This window comes from Mauremys mutica, chromosome 2, assembly GCF_020497125.1.
Source record: "Mauremys mutica isolate MM-2020 ecotype Southern chromosome 2, ASM2049712v1, whole genome shotgun sequence".
Taxonomy (NCBI): Eukaryota; Metazoa; Chordata; order Testudines; family Geoemydidae; genus Mauremys; species Mauremys mutica.
Window position 1 is genome coordinate 251,675,686 of NC_059073.1, and position 18,139 is coordinate 251,693,824.

The 18,139-nt window shown below is 42.3% G+C and overlaps 1 protein-coding gene across 3 annotated transcripts in view; it reads right to left on the bottom strand.

Annotated features, from left to right (window-relative positions):
- CDK14 (cyclin dependent kinase 14) overlaps positions 1 to 18,139 on the bottom strand; it is a 543,410-nt gene that overhangs the window by 285,802 nt on the left and 239,469 nt on the right. For all 3 annotated transcript variants that reach the window (XM_045003530.1, XM_045003531.1, XM_045003532.1), the window contains one exon: positions 274 to 368. In XM_045003530.1, the coding sequence (XP_044859465.1) occupies positions 274 to 368 (95 nt within the window). The remainder of the gene's footprint in view (positions 1 to 273; positions 369 to 18,139) is intronic.

Sequence of the window (18,139 nt, forward strand, 5' to 3'; positions counted from 1 at the left end):
CGACAGCAGATATTGAGATTCAAAACATTATAACTTATAATCATTAAAACACAAATTGTCAAAATCCCATGTCAAAATATACAAAATAAATATCCTTCAATCAAACTCTGAAGTTCTTAAGCAGCATTTTTCTTATGTTGCCTATCTGTAAATATCAGTAATCATAGATGGAATCACTTTTGTCGCTTTGTGCATGTACGGTAAAATCAACATTTACCAACAAAAATTAAGTTCTTCCGAGCTTACCTAGCACATTAAATTAATTTTACTTACCACATATTCAAACACAAGTGTCAATGTCTCCTTGGTGTGAATGATGTCATGAAGCAGCACAATGTTAGCATGTTTCAGTCCTTTCAAAAGAGAAGCTGCAAAGCAAAATGTACACATTATAAAGAACATGTTACTTCCACAAGAAATAAATATTTTATAGTGAAGGATTAGCTCATTTCTTTTTTAAATGATTAGGATGGTAATCAGCCACTCTACAGATTTCATTCGCTGGCTGGCCATCAATGGCTTGGTCCTGAGAGGTGCTAAAATGCCCTCAATTTCATCCTTCCGCATGTCTCAAGATTAGGGTTAGGCAGAATTTTGAGGCAAAACTTTTCACTCAAAAATTATAGATTTGAATCAACCAAAATATTTCACAAATTTGTGTCAAATTCACTGAATTGTTTTGGTAAAAAAAAAACTAAAAATAAATCCGGACAAAAACAAAATGGTTCACTTTAAAAATGTTTAAGTGAAATGTTTGTTTTTTTCTAGTTTTTTTTTAAAGTTTTATATATATACACACATATACATATACATACACACACACACACACACACGAAAACAATTCAGGAAATTTGACACAAATTTGTGAAATTTCTTAGTTGACCCAAACCTGCATTTTTTAGGTTTAAATTTTTCAGTTTGAATGACTTTGTTTTGAAATTTATTTCAATTTTATTAATAAAAAATGTTCATAACAAAGCAAAATGTTTTGTTCAGCCCAAAGTGTTTTGTTTTGTTTACACGTTTCGGTTTGCTGAAAAATGTGATTTCTTTTTGTCTCGGGTCTACCCAAAATGACCTTCCCTACCCCAGTTTTTCAGTACAGCCAGTGAAATGAAAAATCATTTATTCTCACAGCACTAATGAGGATAAAGCCATCCTTCTCTCAATGTTGTCTTCTCCATTTTGCCAATCAAATTCAACCCTGCTCTGAGGCAGAAATAACAGGGGGTTTATTTGAGTGGTCTCCACTGAGTGAATCAAACCATTACCTTCTAGCCTATCAAATGTGTATGTTGAATTTATAATCTAAAATCTTTTTGTATCTCACACAAGATTTATCTTGGATAAGATCTGAACGTTTTTCAAAATGACATTTCCCTTTCATAGGCAACACACAAAAGGAGCTCTCTAACCAAAGGCAATCACATTTTCTGTACATAGCACTTTGATAACTTCCCCCCTATACACATTCAGATTTGCGGGAATTAACTATTTGTATTAGTCAGTGACAACAGAAAAATAAGTTAAGCAGTGTTTGCATATCTTTTTATAAATGTTATCAATTCATATTTCTTAACAACATCAGGGTTTTAGAATAGTGACAGAAATCTTTGTCTACTGAATCTGCAGAAGATTCTCCCCCAAAAAATTTCTTTTGCACTGCAATGTATATTTAATGCTTGCTTCGCAATGAATAATTAACATGTATATTTAATGTTCCACAAAATATGCCATAGTTAAGCAATATATGACATGACAAGCCATGTGCTGTTACCAATGTCAACATGTCATTGGTGCCTCATCATGCATACATCTGAGAAGGATTAATACCAGTTATCATCATGGAGTATATTATAGACAGAAATATATGATATGTCTCGGCAGTCATTTACTGTGACTAATTTTTCCTCTTCCTCTCTTCCCTGTTGTTTTGGAAAATAATGAAGCACCAGATTGTGCCAACGTCATCTGCATGTGGGCATCCCTCTTTCCCATGCACAGAAGAGGATCAGACACTTCCATGGAACAGAGTAGAGTGTACTCTGAAGGGTTGGGACTCACCCAGGAGATCAGGAATGGACAGCCCTGCTTTGAGTGGAGGCAGGCACTCACTGTCTCCCAAACTGGCCCTCTAGGGATTACCCTGAAAATGTAACACAGCCCTGGGCAACAACTCCATTGCAACGTGCAACTCGCCCCCACTCCATTTAAGGATTCTTGTTTGGCAGTCCCAGCTAGCACCCCCCTACTGGAGCTATGCTGTGAGGAAGTGGAGGATGATGGGACAGGGACACACCAGGGATCCAGAGCCAGTGTTCCACATAGATGACTTTGGCCTCAGGTGACTCCTACAGGATTTATGGAACTTGAAGGCTGGATCCCAGGCTCATTGGCCAAAGGTGAGGCAAACCCCTTCTCTTGATAGAACAGTTGGGAGAATGCCACAAAGGATCTTGGCTGAGATTTCCTCTCCTTTAGTCCCCCCTATTCCTGTAGCTTTTACTACTGCTTGATATCAGGAATGTTCAATCTCACAATTTCAGTACCAGAGGCCAAATTAAAGCTGTTATTGGTGCGTGTCACAGGGTGGCTGGTCCCAGTAAATTAAGTAGGTCCAGCACCCCTGTTCCACAACAGGTACTCCTATTTTGGCCAATTAAGAGGGCGGGGGCAGCACCTGGGTCTATAAAAGATGAAGGACAATCAGAGGGAAGGGGAGATCCAGTGAGAGAAGAGAGTTGGTGAGTTAAGACTGCCAGAGTCAAGAGCCTGGAGGAGCTCTCCAAGAAAACCTGCAGAAAGCTATCTGCAGACCACTCCCGGAAAGAGGATGGAATTATCAGGAAGCCAGTTGATGGGCTGGCCTGCTATCCTTCCAGTGCCACAGAGCCATGGCCAGAGAAGGCTGGTGAGGACTGAAGGCTGAGAGCAGCAGAGGGAGATGCCTGCTGGCTCTCAGAGCCAGGGCATGGTGAGGGGCGCAGAGGCTGCACTGCAGTTTATAACCAGAATGTGGTGAGGAGCACAGGTGCTCTACTTGATGCAGTTTCTGGATTATGGTTATGGGACTTGTCTGTGGGACTTTTATAATAAATTAACCCCTCAAGGGATGGATATATATATATATATATATATATATATATATATATATATATATATATATTCAGAAAAACAATTTCAACAATTTCTGGAGACTCAAAGGGAAACTGAGGTAGGTGCACCTCTCATGCCATGGCCTGTCACAGGAGGGTGCTCTAGGCAGGGCCACCTTATGACAGTAAGCTAACGATCACCTAAAGGAGATAAACACTTCAGGCAGTCACCTGATCAGTAAACAGCTGATAACACTAATATAGGAATATTATTTTAAAAACTCTAGCATTTCTTTATCCCTCCGGACATTAGGTAATTCTTAAACGTTCATTATGCTTTTACTGGAGTATCACTAGAATATCTATAGTGCCTGGAGGGAGAAATTTTTGGCCATTGGGAGCCAAAACCAAATTGGAATTTTTCTCAGAAAGGAGTCCTGACTGACCCTGCTATCAAGGAACAAACACAGAGGTGGAATGTATCAAAAAGAGAGGAGCTGACATGGAGCTCAGAGGAGGTAAACAGGTAGTAAGAAACTCCATTAACCAGTTTATCTTTAGTAACGGCTATCATTCAACAAGGAACCAGGGTACGTGGAACAGGCTGTTTTGGAAAGAGTAAAGGAAGCAAGGAAGATCATAACACAATTTTAATAATTCTCTCAGTTTATAACCTTAAGGAGGACTATAATTGTGTTCAAGTTCAACTAAATAAATACACACACTTTTTTTTTTTAAATAGAAAGAAGTGAACAGCAGACAGAACGTGATACTATCTAAAGCCATCACCCCTTTTCAACTCACCATCCCACTCTCTCCCATACAGAGGGACACATTAAAAAAACCCTGACACAAGCTTAGTAGAGCTACATGCTGAAATAGTATTTATGACCTCTCTCAGTCCTCACTGTTCAGGCTACCTCCTCTAGATGGCTATTACTTCATTGTTAAAACCTCTAAATGGGTCATTAAAGCTTAAACAGTACATTGCAAGCAGGGCCGGCTCCAGACCCCAGCGCGCCAAGCGCGCGCTTGGGGCGGCATTTTGCCAGCAGGGCGGCAGGCGGCTCCGGCGGACCTTCCGCAGTCATGCCTACAGGAGATCCACCAGAGCCGCGGGACCAGCGGACCTCCCGCAGGCATGACTGCGGAGGGTGCGCTGGTCCCACGGCTCGGGTGGACCTCCCGCAGGCATGACTGTGGAGGGTTCGCTGGTCCCGCGGCTCGGGTGGACCTCCCGCAGGCGTGCCTGCGGATGCTCCACCGGATTCGCAGGACCAGCGCACCCTCCGCAGGCACATCTGCAAGAGTTCCCCCGGAGCAGTGGGACCGGCGACCGGCAGCGCGCCCCCTGCGGCGCGCCGCCCTGCTTGGGGCGGCGGAATTCCTAGAGCTGCCCCTGATTGAAAGCAACACACCCTCAGGTTTTTGTACAGTCTCTCCTCCTACACATACCCCCTTACTCCTGCCTCTCATCTATCACTTGTAATAGCTAATTCTCTCCTTTATCTGGCTGTTTTTTTCTGGATCTTCAATATCTACCACAGGCCACAAGAATTACAAAATGGCTGCTATGGGTTCTTTGCCTCCCCTATTAGTCCCACAGAAAGAAGTAAATAATAGAGCAGTTTAATATACATGGAAAGAAAAATCCTTCTCGATTGTCATTACATATGTAATGCTTTTATATTGTGGAAACCAAAAATCAGTTCTGCCATCAGTTACATTGGTGTAAATCCAGGGTAACATGCAATCAATGGAGTTGCTCTGCATTTACATTAGTGTAACTGATGGAGGCAATATGGGAGCCAAATTCTGCCTATTGTTTCTGAAAACTATACCAAGAGACAACACAAAACATTTCTTGACCCCTAGGCTAAACATGTGTGATTTAATAAGTGGATTGCATTTCCCCCTTCTTCTACCATCCTCCAAAAAAAAAATCCTTGTTTTTTAAGTGGCATGAATAATCTAGAGTATGAAGACATTTAGAAACATCTCCTTTCAAAACAAATGGTCACAAATAACTGCTGTTGAAATCTCACAAGGCATTTTGTGTAAGTTCTTGTTCAGAAGTGGATAGAACCGCAAAAACTCCACTAAATTCAAAGATGAGACCAAACAATTAGCATCTAAAGGCAGGAAGACTAGAGAATGAAACAGCATAGGTCTCTGTGACAGACCTGAGTTCAATTTTGAAGCTGCCAATAAAGTTGCTGTTGGAGCTCAACAAGGAGTCAGGTGCTGCTGCTCCTGCTATTACAGCTAGAACAAAATATTCTCCTACAGATTGTCAACCAAATCCAGTCATCATCACCTACCAATGTCACACTAAACATGTTTTTTGGGAAAGAAGACTAAAATATTATTGAGACAGCACTTCAAGAAACCACAACAGCAGCAGAGAATATACCAATATGTACAGTATACTTTGCATTTATTCTGAAAAACTAATGATGTAATATTACTTCGATACTAAGATTTTTATCCTCACATCAAATGTAAGGCAAACAGATGGCAGCATTTTAAATTCATTTCCCCAATGAGTCTTCAGCAAGCATGCTACACATGAGTCTTTTAAAAAAATCAGTATTTGGGCTAATTACTACTACATTTGTTTGGATGCATAGGTGCTTGTTCTCTAATAAATGTTTTTATTCATTCTCAGACAGGATAAATTCCCAAAATTAAAAGACTCACTTGGGAGTCAGGCAGTGAGATAGAGCAGTAGTTAAAATTATCACACACCACTACTTTCTGTAATCTACAATGAGTTCAATAATGCTCATGCGTGAGCCACTGGTACTAAGCACCACTCAGAAAAAGGGCTAAAGTCTCTACATTTGCACACTTACAGTGCACAAACTAGAAATCTCCATGTTGGATTCGGGTTCCTTGTACATTTTATGCCTCTAATGCAAAATGGGTAATGGAGATCATGGGCAATCGTGTTTTGAGAGCTTTGACAAACAAGTGTGTGTGTGTGTGTGTGTGTGTGTGTTACTTTATGTATATATCAATACTACCGTAACTAAGATGGAAAGACATGTAAGCATTTAGTGAATGAAGCCTTAAGACAAGGTAGCTTCATCTGAACTTCAAACTGTGTTTTTACCAGTGATGGGCCAAAACCAAAAACTTTTCCCTGAAACTCCACCCCCACGCCAAACTCAGGTGGATTGAGTAGACTGGAACCCACAATGGGTTTGGTCTGGAAAACAAAAAACCGAAATAACAAGGTTCTTCAAAACCAACACACAACTTTGTTGACCCATAGATCATTTTAATTTCAAGGAGTAGTAGTTATGGGGAAACTTCCTGCTGGGAAATGTTAGGTTTGGTCTGTTCAGAGACAATTCATCCTTGTGACTCCCTCTTCCAAGTTAAAGTGGCCCTCATCTTAAATCTTCCTGTAAAGAGTCAGAGAGGAGTAACAAGATACTAGAAGGCCAGACTTGCCTTTGAAAAATGTATTTGCTGGTGCTTCATTGGTGGGTACAATAAGTCATTTTGCTGAAGGAAAATAGAATCACATTAGATGTGATTAACTGCATGGTTATGTTTAGACTCAATCTGCTTAATGAAGATGTGGTTTAATATTTTACCATGCACATTTGTGTGAAGTCCCTATGTGCTGAGGCCACTTGGTAATGCAGTGTATTCTTAAAACAGGCACTACGTATTATAGGAAATGCCTGTCAGGAATCTTGGGGTTTACTCCTGGCTTTACCACTGTTAGGTTATGACATGCCCAAGATCATAGTACATCTGTGCCTCAGTTTATCCATCTGTAACATTGGGATAATGTGTTGACAGCATTACTCGGTTAATGTGTATAAAGCACTTATTACAAGGAAAATGGAAAATAGTTGATATGTTAACTGGAATGAGTTAAGTTCAGCCATTAGCTGGATTTTTATATAGCTGTATTAATAATTTATGGTATTTACTGTTCTTTCAGATTGTCTACAGGTACAGACTGAAAGTTAAAAAAAGAATGAAGTGTCACTCACATATTAAAGAGTCAAAATGCAACAGAAAGATCTTACGTGCCAGCTCTATCTAGTCGTAACCAGTGACAGCTTGTCTCCATATTCTACTTCAGCATTTAAGAAGCGGTCAGTGATGTAAAGTATAAATATTCCACTGCATACAGTAAACAACTATGTCATTTCTTGCCATACTTTCACACATCAGGTGTTTAGCACCTTTCGTACTTTTCAGTGCTCTGTGTGTGTATATATTATAGGTGGGGCTGGTAGCACCATTTAAGATATTTCAAGCCTTACCATTATAAAACCCTGTCTTCAGTTGTTTAATAACTTTATCAAACTAACTGTTTTGGCTGAAGTTTTCCATGCTGGGTGTCTGCCTCCTGGTGGAATTTTTTTGGAGAAATTTCAGCCAAAACCATTCAGCAATTTCCAAGAATGATGCTAGGGCAAAATACATTGTTTTGCCCATGTTACAAAAGTCTGGTGACTTTTCCTTTGAATGCCATTAGGACCACCATGATTTGGAGTGGAAAGTCAAAATTTGGCCTTTGTGTCATGGTTGTATCTTTTGGCACCCCATGAAAATCTGCCCAAAGTTGGCCAAGTTGAAAGCCTTTGAAAAATCGCTGTTTGTACATGTGCAGTAAAGAGTTCTTAGATTTTAGCAGCTAAATTCCCCAAAGATTCCATCTGCAATGGACATGCTCCAGCACAGGGCAGAGCAGGGCTTTCCCCTGCAATTGCAGCTCTGAGCTGCTGCCTGCTAGGCCTCATCCAGACACCTGTCCTTCCTAGAGGGTCAGTGATCTCCCTCCTGAGTCCAGGCCTCATGGAGGAGGAAGCTGCCTGATTCAAATGCAGAAGAGACAAGAACCAGATGTCGGGAGAGGGGGGCAACATATGGAGGAGTTGCACAGATCAACTTAATTCTGTCATTTAAACTTTTGAGTCTTTAACTCTGCAACCTTACTTATGTTTTTAATGCAGTTTTTGTGTCAGATATCTATATGTGTATACACATGTGGGTAGTGTATGTATTGTATTCACACAGACAGACAGAACAAAGTAAAGTAGTAATGGGGTTAAACACTTGTAGAAAAATCTGGCTCCACTGAAGTCAAAGGGGATTTTGTTATCAAATTCAATGGGGTCAGGATTTTGCACCTGATTTGTCAAACTGTGACAAGAGATCACTTAGCTTCTCTCTCTCTCTCTCTCTCTAATGGATTTCTTTTTGTAGATAAGTACATTTTGGTATTTGCTCTAGATATCCAGGGCAGTCTTGGCAGGAAAGGAATGGGCACAACTGAGATTCACAATAACCCAGTTAACTACAAGCACTGTCCTACTTACAAATTAAGAATTATATATAAAGATACATTTTCCTAAAAAAAAATTACTTTATTGTATTTCTTACTGAGACATCTCCGCAAGCAAAAGTACTGTATGAAAGGCACTGTGATATTATTTGTGTCAGCATGTACTTCAGGCTGCAGGAAAAAAAGGCTTGTGGCATACATTTTGCTATTTTTTAAGAAGAGAGTGAAACAGAAACCTTTCAAGGATCATGTCAATTTCATTTTTATGTGTGGGTGAGGTCCAAAATGCCTTTTTGCTAACAGCTGGACAATAATGCTGCAACTAACGTGACATCATTTTGTCTCCTGTGGAATGATTTAGAGGTCAGAGAAAGGTAGTGGTGATGAAAAACAAACCAGAAAATAATTCCATCAATAATATTTACTAACATTAAAAATTTTTAAAGTTATATAGTGAAAATTAGACAAATGTTTTAGTTTGCTATTGAAAGAAGTATAATATGAACTAGGAATATGAAAAGATCAGGATTTGCTGGTGTTGTAAATGAAATATAGTTACAGCATGAATAATACATTTACTAACAAATAGCTTTAAGATAGGTGGAGTTTTAAATAATTAGCAATTAACTTTCAAACCACTAGAACCTTGGTGTAGAACATTTGCTTTACTGTCACAGGGGGGAAAAAGGGAAAGCCAGGAAATCTCAAGCTCCACAAACAACCTCTGTCCAGCTAATGAGGAGACATGCTTATATTTTTTTCCATCATCCAACTGTGCTAGGTGCTTCAAATCAAAACGGCAAGATCCCTTTCTCAAGGAACTTGCAAACTACTTTCAGCCATGACAAAATGAGGCAAATAAGAAAGTAGGGAAGAGTTGGGGGAAGTCTAGCAGGGACATCAACAAGATTAAAATGTTACTCAGTGAAGGCTATTGCCCTTGGCATAAAGGCACGTGGGAGTAAAGTTTTCCTTTTCTAGATTAGTTCAGTAAACAGACAATGTAGTTAGCTATTGCTTGTACCCTACCAAATTCACGGCCAGACCGTGAAATCTGGTCTCCCCCCAGCCCTGTGAAATCTGGTCTTTTGTGTACTTTTAACCTATACTATACAGAATTCTTTGGGGGGTGGGGGAGACCAGCGCCTCTCAAACTGGGGATCGTGACCTAAAAGGGAGATGCAGGGGGGTCGCAAGGTTATTTTAGGGGAATCGCAGTATTGCCACCCTTACTTCTGTGCTGACTTCAGAGCTGGACAGCCAGAGAGCAGCAGCTGTTGGCTGGGCACCCAACTCCGAAGGCAGCACCCCACCACCAGCAGCAGCTGTGCAGAAGTACGGGTGGCAATACCATACCATGCCATCCTCACTTCTGCGCTGCTGCCTTCAGAGCTGGGCGGCCGGAGAGTGGTGACTGTTGGCTGGATGCCCATCTCTGAAGCAATGCAGAAGTACGGGTGGCAATACCATACCATGCCACTCATACTTCTGCGCTGCTGCCTTCAGAGCTGGGCGGCCGGAGAGTGGTGACTGTTGGCTGGATGCCCATAAGAACATAAGAAAGGCCGTACCGGGTCAGACCAAAGGTCCATTTAGCCCAGTATCTGTCTACCGACAGTGGCCAATGCCAGGTGCCCCTGAGGGAGTGAAACTAACAGGCAATGATCAAGTGATCTCTCTCCTGCCATCCATCTCCACCCTCTGACGAACAGAGGCTAGGGACACCATTCTTACCCATCCTAGCTAATAGCCATTTATGGACTTAGCCACCATGAATTTATCCAGTCCCCTTTTAAACATTGTTATAGTCCTAGCCTTCACAACCTCCTCAGGTAAGGAGTTCCACAAGTTGACTGTGCGCTGCGTGAAGAAGAACTTCCTTTTATTTGTTTTAAACCTGCTGCCTATTAATTTCATTTGGTGACCCCTAGTTCTTGTATTATGGGAATAAGTAAATAACTTTTCCTTATCCACTTTCTCAACATCACTCATGATTTTATATACCTCTATCATGTCCCCCCTTAGTCTTCTCTTTTCCAAACTGAAGAGTCCCAGCCTCTTTAATCTTTCCTCATTCCATCTCTGAAGGAAGTGCCCCACCAGAAGCAATGCAGAAGTACGGGTGGCAATACCATACCATGCCACTCATACTTCTGTGCTGCTGCCTTCAGAGCTGGGTGGCTGGAGAGTGACAGCTGCTGACTCAGAGTCCAGCTCTGCAGACAACAGTGCAGAAGTAAGGGTGTCACTCTTATTTCTGCACTGCTGCTGGTGGTGGCTCTGCCTTCAGAGCTGGAATGCCAGCCAGCAACTGCTACTCTCCAGCTGCCCAGCTCTAAAGGCAGCCCTGCCACCAACAACAGTGATGAAGAAGGGTAGCAGTACCACAACCGTTCCTGCAATAACGGTGCAATCCCCCGCCCCACAACTCCTTTTGGGGCCATGACCCCTACGGTTACAATGCCGTGACATTTCAGATTTAAATAGCTGGAATAATAAAATTTATGATTTTTAAAATCCAATGACTATAAAATTGACCAAAATGTACCGTGAATTTGGTAGGGCCCTAACTATTGTCTTGTACATGTCACTGTATTCTGAGAGCATTTGGCTGAGGAAAAAGAAATAGCCTTGTAGACCAGCTGGGTAAGCATGTTCCAGGCGCAGGAAATGGCATGGGAGGAGATGGCGGTGATACAAGCAGAAAATTGGGCCCTCTGATCGTGCAATAAGAGATAAAGTCAGGTAAGTAGGCAGGGTGACAAACTTGCAGCTGATAAAAAATTATTTAAATTAGCCAACATTACAGAAGAGTGTAAGGAACTCCAAAGGGACCTAACCAAACTATGATGAATGGGCTGCAACGCTGCAGATGCAAGGTGATGCACATCGGAAGTGATCATTTCAGCTACTCATACTGAGTTCAAAATTAACTGTATCTACTCAAGAAAGCCCCACTGGTCATTGTAGACAGCCTGATGTAAACATCTGCTCTATGTGCAACAACAATAAAAAAGCAAACAAAACATTAGGCTATACACGGAATGGGATAAGAAACAATATTGAAAATACCATTATAAAACTGATTTAAAATTGTACTGAGTTCTGTTCTATCCCCGCCCCCATGAAAAAAAGAGGTTATAGCAGAAATAGGATGGGCTGGCTGAAGAGCAGAGGAGTGGCAGCACAAAGCTAGCTGCTAGTCACAGGGCAGAGAAGTGACTTACAGAAACAAGAACTGCATCACCAGCCAAGGAGACAGCTCTGAGGTCTCTCTCCCGCAATTCTTGATATGTTTTATCAAGATATGTTCTAACTAGGAAAACAGAAATATTCCACTGCAAGGCAAAGTGTCTGTACATACCTAAACTTCTGCATCTTGTGATTTCAACATTTAAACTGTGCAGTCTGAATGCTGCATTAATTTAGGGTTGTTTGTGTTTAACACACGCTACAATTTAATAATATATATTTGTGCTGCGAGTAACCGCTAATTATGATCCACTGTAATGCTTGACATGGTGTAGATTATCATGGTAAACCCTTGTGATACTGCACCCTAAACTACTGCCACCTTTCTGCCAGTATTATCCTCCTTCCTCACAAATCCTATTATCTCAATATATCACAAGTATTCCTTCAACATAAAAGGAAACCATTCCATCAGTAGTCAGGCTCATCTGTCATAACACCTGGGGGACAGACATGCCATCCAGCAGCCTTTTTGCTCACTCTGATGTGATCTCTGCGTGATCTCTGGGTCATGTCTGGGTCCTCATCCTGTCATTTATTTGTCATTAATCATAGTAGTTCACACCATCTATCATCAGCATTAGTAGAAATTACATGTAAGCGGAAAGAAGAGAAAAGACAAAAGATATGAAACATACAATATATATTGTATATCACCTTTCACTAACACTGCAGAAACTTCTAACCAACAAAATATGCACTGCTACAAGATTTCAAAGTTCTATTTAAAGACGACAATAAAGCATTATGAGACCATGTCACCGCCTAGATGACCATGTACATGTTTAAGCCTTGTGGGCAATTTGGTTTAATTTTATAGTTTGCTTCTAAAAAAAATTTCCAGCAATTTTCCCCCAAGCAAAGAGATGGCAAAACAATGTTTATGCTTATTTTAAAAGCAGCTGGCCCTCTGAGGAAGATAAGGAGATACTAGAATAGGAAAGATAAGCTGAAGGAATGTCTCAGCTTCACGTGTTAACACCGCCAGCTGACAGTAACTAGGCAGTAAGAAAGTTAAGTGAGGCTTAGAAGAGATTTAGTTCATGTAAGCTAGTAATTTCTATCTCCTACTTAGGGTGACCAGATGTCCTGATTTTATAGGGACAGTCCCGATTTTTGGATCTTTTTCTTATATTGGCTCCTATTACCCCCCACACCCTGTCCAGATTTTTCACACTTGCTGTCTGGTCACCCTACTCCTACTCCAACATGTAAAAAAAACTCTCAACATCTTCTACTCATTTTCTTAATACTGAATCCTGTGTCTCTTGCCGTCTTCCCAACCAAAATATTAACATAACTTCACATTAAAAATCAATTTGAACCATAACGAAATTAAAACAAGTCCAGACAACATGAGAAAATACGTCAAATGGATCTGCCCGCATACCCCATTAACACCTGGTATCTTTTTTTAAATAAAATGATTACATGCCATATATAATAAGCAAGGCCTCGTCTGCTCTATGCACGTATTAAAAATCTTTTCCCCTTCAAACAAACTTTATTCTGCCCTTGCAGTGATGCCATACAATAATCATTCCATTACAATGATGACATTTTAGGGTTTGTGATCCCAGATTAGATAAAATGTATTTTTACAGATTCATTATTATGGGGACCTCGTTAGTCTAGGCACTGCATGATCACATAATCAGAAAGTCCCTGCACCAAAGAATTTGCAATCAAAATACACAAATGGAGAGAGGGTCAACAGAGGCACAAACAGATGAAGGCCCAGACCCTCAAAGGTATTCAGGTGCCTAAAGTCCACCATTTAGGCACCACTGACATTTTCAATGTTGATGCTCAGCTTCACCTATCCCCTGAGTTTCTACCAGTCCGCATTCACAAAGCAGCCTAAGTAGGGTTGCCAGGTGTCTGGTTGTCGACTGGAACGCCCGGTTGAAAAGGGACCCTGGCAGCTCCGGTCAGCACCGCCAACTGGGCCGTTAAAAGTCCGGTCGACAGTGTAACAGGGCTAAGGCAGCCTTCCTGCCTGCTGAGGCTCCCGGAAGCAGTGACATGTCTCCCCTCCAGCTCCTATGTGTAGGCACAACCAGGGGGCTCCACACACTGACCTCACCCCAACCAATGGCTCTGCAGCTCCCATTGGCCAGGAACCATGGCCAATGGGAGCTGCGGGAACAGCACGTGCAGACAAGGTAACATGCAGAGCTGCCTGGCCGCGGCTCCACGTAGGAGCCGGGGGGGTACATGCTGCTGCTTCTGGGAGCTGCTTGAGGTAAGTGCTACTGGGAGCATGCACCTCTGACGACCTCCCATGCCCCAACCCCTTGTCCCAGCCCTGATCCTCCTCCCGCCCTCCGAACCCCTCGGTCCCAGCCCAGAGCACTGTCCTGCACCGCAAACTCCTCATCCCCAGCCTAGAGTCTGCATCCCCAGCCAGAGCCCTCATGCCCCCCCACACGCCAACCCCCTGCCCCAGCCCAGAGCCCTGTCCCGCACCCTGAGCCCCTGCATTTCTGGCCCCACTCCAGAACCCACACCCTCTGGCCAGAGCCCTTACCCCTCCCACCCCCCAACCTCATCCCTAAGCCTCCTCCCACACTCAGAAGCCCTCAGCTCCACCCTGCAGCCCAGAGCCTCCTCCTGCACCTTAAATCCCTCATCCCACCCCAGAGCCCGTATCCCCAGCCGGAACCCTCACCCTAACCCCCTGCCCCAGCCCGGTAAAAAATGAGCGAGTGAGTGAGGGTGGGTAGAGCGAGCAACAGAGGGAGGGGGGAATGAAGTGAGCAGGGACAGGGCTTCGGAGAAGGGGCGGGGCAGGGGGCAGACAGGGGTGTTCGGTTTTGTGCGAGTAGAAAGTTGGCAAGCCTAGGCCTAAGCCCTGATGCTGCTGCACAGCTACCAAGCAGCTTGGAGACCTTGCTGAAGTCCCAGGGGCCTTGAAGTGCAATTCAAACTGGGGACGGGGGGGAGGAGGGGTTCTCGCTTTCACCAATTGGGCCCAATCCTGTATCTGAGCATGCCTAAGTCCTGATATCCGCCAGACCCCCCTGGCAAGAGGACACTGATAGTTGGGGGTGTGGCAGGGTGACAGCACAGCACCTGCCCAAAAGACAGCCAGGCGCATAGGGAAAAGTACAATGAATGTGAGAAAGGTATTGACCAGGAGACAATTTCAGCTGTCAGTGCATAGGCTACCTAGGCACCCAAGCCAGGTAAGCCGCTTAACTCCAGGAGAGGGTTTGCAGCTGAGCATCCTGAGAGGAGGGAGGTTCCTATCTATCACTTGCAAGGCAGGCACACCAGGTCAGCTGTTTGGATGACTGAGCCTCTTATCTTCCAGCCCCTCTCCCCATCCCTCTCTTCAGCATTTCACTACTGGCTACTTTAGGCAGCTCCTGCTCAACTTTCTGGCTTCTGAGCATCCCTTTCTCAGGTGCCTGTTTCCATGCATTGTATAGGGAGCTTGGATGCCTGGCATGGGCCAAGGATTCCACTAGATGGAAGGCTGCCGTAGGGTTAGGCGTTGCAATGCTAAGGATCTGGGCTGAAGTAACTTGCTCGAGGCCACGCACTAACTCAGTGGCAAAGCTGAGAATAGGAGAGAGGTCTCCTATCCACTAGACCACACATTAGATTTTTTTTCCTTATGGCATCACTAAGAGACAGTGTTAAGGTACCACAGGGTGCCTTAATGATGCATTTCCTTAATATGTTTAGGATTTTTAAACCTTAACCCTGAATTTCACGAGTAACGATTGTTTCAGGATAATTATAATAGCTTGGTAAATTCTGTTATCCTTAATTTGCTGATATGAACTCTCAACATTAATTCTATCTTAACACTCTTTTCTTTATCTAGAATAGGAAAAAGGCTTTACTTCAAAATCTGGTAATGCAACCATGATGTTAAACTTCTAATTATACAATTTTGATACAATTACATATATCAAGAAGTATAACCGCAGAGTAATCACAGTATAACTACTATGTAATTAATCACCAATATTCTAAAACGACAATAAGTAATTCAGGTATTAAGTTAAGCTTCAAGTAGTGGCAATTCCAAGTATGAAGAATTAGAACTGTACTGTAGCTCTGATTACTATACCTGTATTATGAATTGTAACACATCTATTATTCATGTAATAAATTTATAATTACACACAATAATTAAGTTAAAAGAACATTACTGACGTAGCAAAGTCAAGCACTCAAAAGTTAGGCAATGCCAGAATTAAGGTTGCTTGTGCAACCTTTATTTGGCATCCTTGTGCATATGCATTATTAGAGCTGGGTGAAATTTTCTGTGCACAATTTTTTTTGTTGTTGAAAAATGGTGATTTGGGTTAACCAAAACAATTTGTGGATGTAGGTCAAATTTGCTGAATTGCTTCAGTCAAAAAAAACAAAACAAAAAAAAGCCAGAAAATAATCTGAAATGTTCCTTTTAGATTTTTTTAAAATGAAACATTTTGATTTTTTTTTTGATTAGGCATGCCTTTATTTTGAATTTTACTGTAATTTTATAATAAAAGATTTAAAATTCTTGAAATGAAACATGTTTCAGGTTGAACAAAATGTTTCACGCAACCTGAAACTAAACAATTTTTTTCAACTGAACAATAACAACAACAAATCCATTATGAACTCAGCTCAGCTCAGCTCTAATTACCATAGTCTTTAAATTACATGATCATGTCTCATTCAGGGCCGGCTCCAGGCACCAGCTTATCAAGCAGGGCGGCAACTCCGGAGTGGGGCGGCACTTTCAGGTATTCAGCGGCAATTCGGCAGAGGGTCCCTCACTCCCGCTCGGAGCGAAGGACCTTCCGCTGAATTGCCACAGATCGCGATCGTGGCTTTTTTCTTTTCTTTTTTTTTTTTTTTGGCTGCTTGGGGTGGCAAAACCCCTGGAGCCGACCCTGGTCTCATTCAATTTATTTTTCACTCACCTTATTCTCACAAATGGGTGAACTGTTTTAGCTGAAATTTTCCAAGAAGATCCATTTGGTGCAGACACCCAGCATAGATAATTTCAGCTTGAACAGTTAAAGCTTTGCAAAGTTATAAGTAATTGAAAAAGTAATCTAATAATGGGAAATATTGGGAACTGTCCCACGTATGTTGAACACACAAAACTGCATTTGAAGTCAATGAGAACTATTGATAATCAGCAAATATGCCTCCCACCTGCCTCAACAAGTGGGGAAACTTGATGGGGCTGGTTGTGAAGAGGGACAGTCCCAGCAGTGAGGGAGGGGACAGTCAGTGAGGGATACCAGGTAGTTCCTCCCCACTGGAAACGTCTAGCACCCATTGGCCAGCTGGGGGGAGGGAAGGAAGGGTACTGATTGGCCAGTATGCCACAGTTCACAGGATTTAGCCTGGAGTAAGGGCCATGACGAGCCTCTTTTGGCTCCATTCCAGCAGCTCCACCCAAGCCACCATGAACTAGGAATGGGAACCCAACCTGACAGATGCAGTGGGTCTCCTTTAGCCAATCGCCCATTTGGGCATCAGGAAGGAATTTTTTCTAGCATAGAACAATTGTCAGAGAACCAGGGAGTTTGGGTTTTTTTAACCTTCCTTGCGGCACCTTCAAGCCACAGTGGGTAAAATAGGGATGCACTTCGGATCTATTTGATGTACTTGGGGTGAGCTGATAATTCATCGCAACTTGTGGGCAGTTTCCAGTGTGGTTAAAAGGATAAAAGGAACAGTTCTCAGCGGTAAAAAACCTGGAATTTGGTGAGACTTTGTGGGCTGCGGTCCCCGAGTTTCTGCACCTTCTGGGTATGCCTACATCGCAATAAAACACCTGCAGCAGGCCCATGGCAGCTGAGTCAGTTACAGGTTATATGATAAGGAGCACTGGAACCAATTAAATGCCTGGTACAGGAGAGTATGGGCAGGTAGTACGCCTCTCCTGTGCTAAAGTTTAGTAAAAGCTGGGGCCTGCTGCTTAATTCCACACATGTGTCTATCCTCATTTTGCTGCTGCGTCCACATCAATCGAAAATCAGTCTCAATGGGTTTAATCACAAAGAGAGCCATGAATGCAATGATTATTCAATCCTAGTTCTGTATTTCATAACTTTCTTCTACAAATAATACAATATATTCAGAACATGTTCTTTTAAAAAAGAAAATCCCTTTGTATGCTAGATTGTCTATTTATTCAGTGAATCAAAATGCTCGGTCAAGAAAATATATCACACTGAGTGAAAGAGATATTAAGAGTCCCAGTGAAATGCACACAAGCAGTAGAATCCTGATCACAAAAGGTGGTTTAAAGAAGTAAATCTGGTTAAAAATCTTTCCATGGGAATTTAATGTAAAATGGCTTTTTGGCAAAATGGAAGATTTGCCCCTCCCAAAAAAAACACTTTCGTTTTTCTTTGGGGGCGGGGGGACAGGGAGATTTGACAGGCGAAACATTTTTGAATAATTTTTTCAATTTAAACTTTTTCGGTTTCATCAAGATTTCCCAACCAGTTCTAGT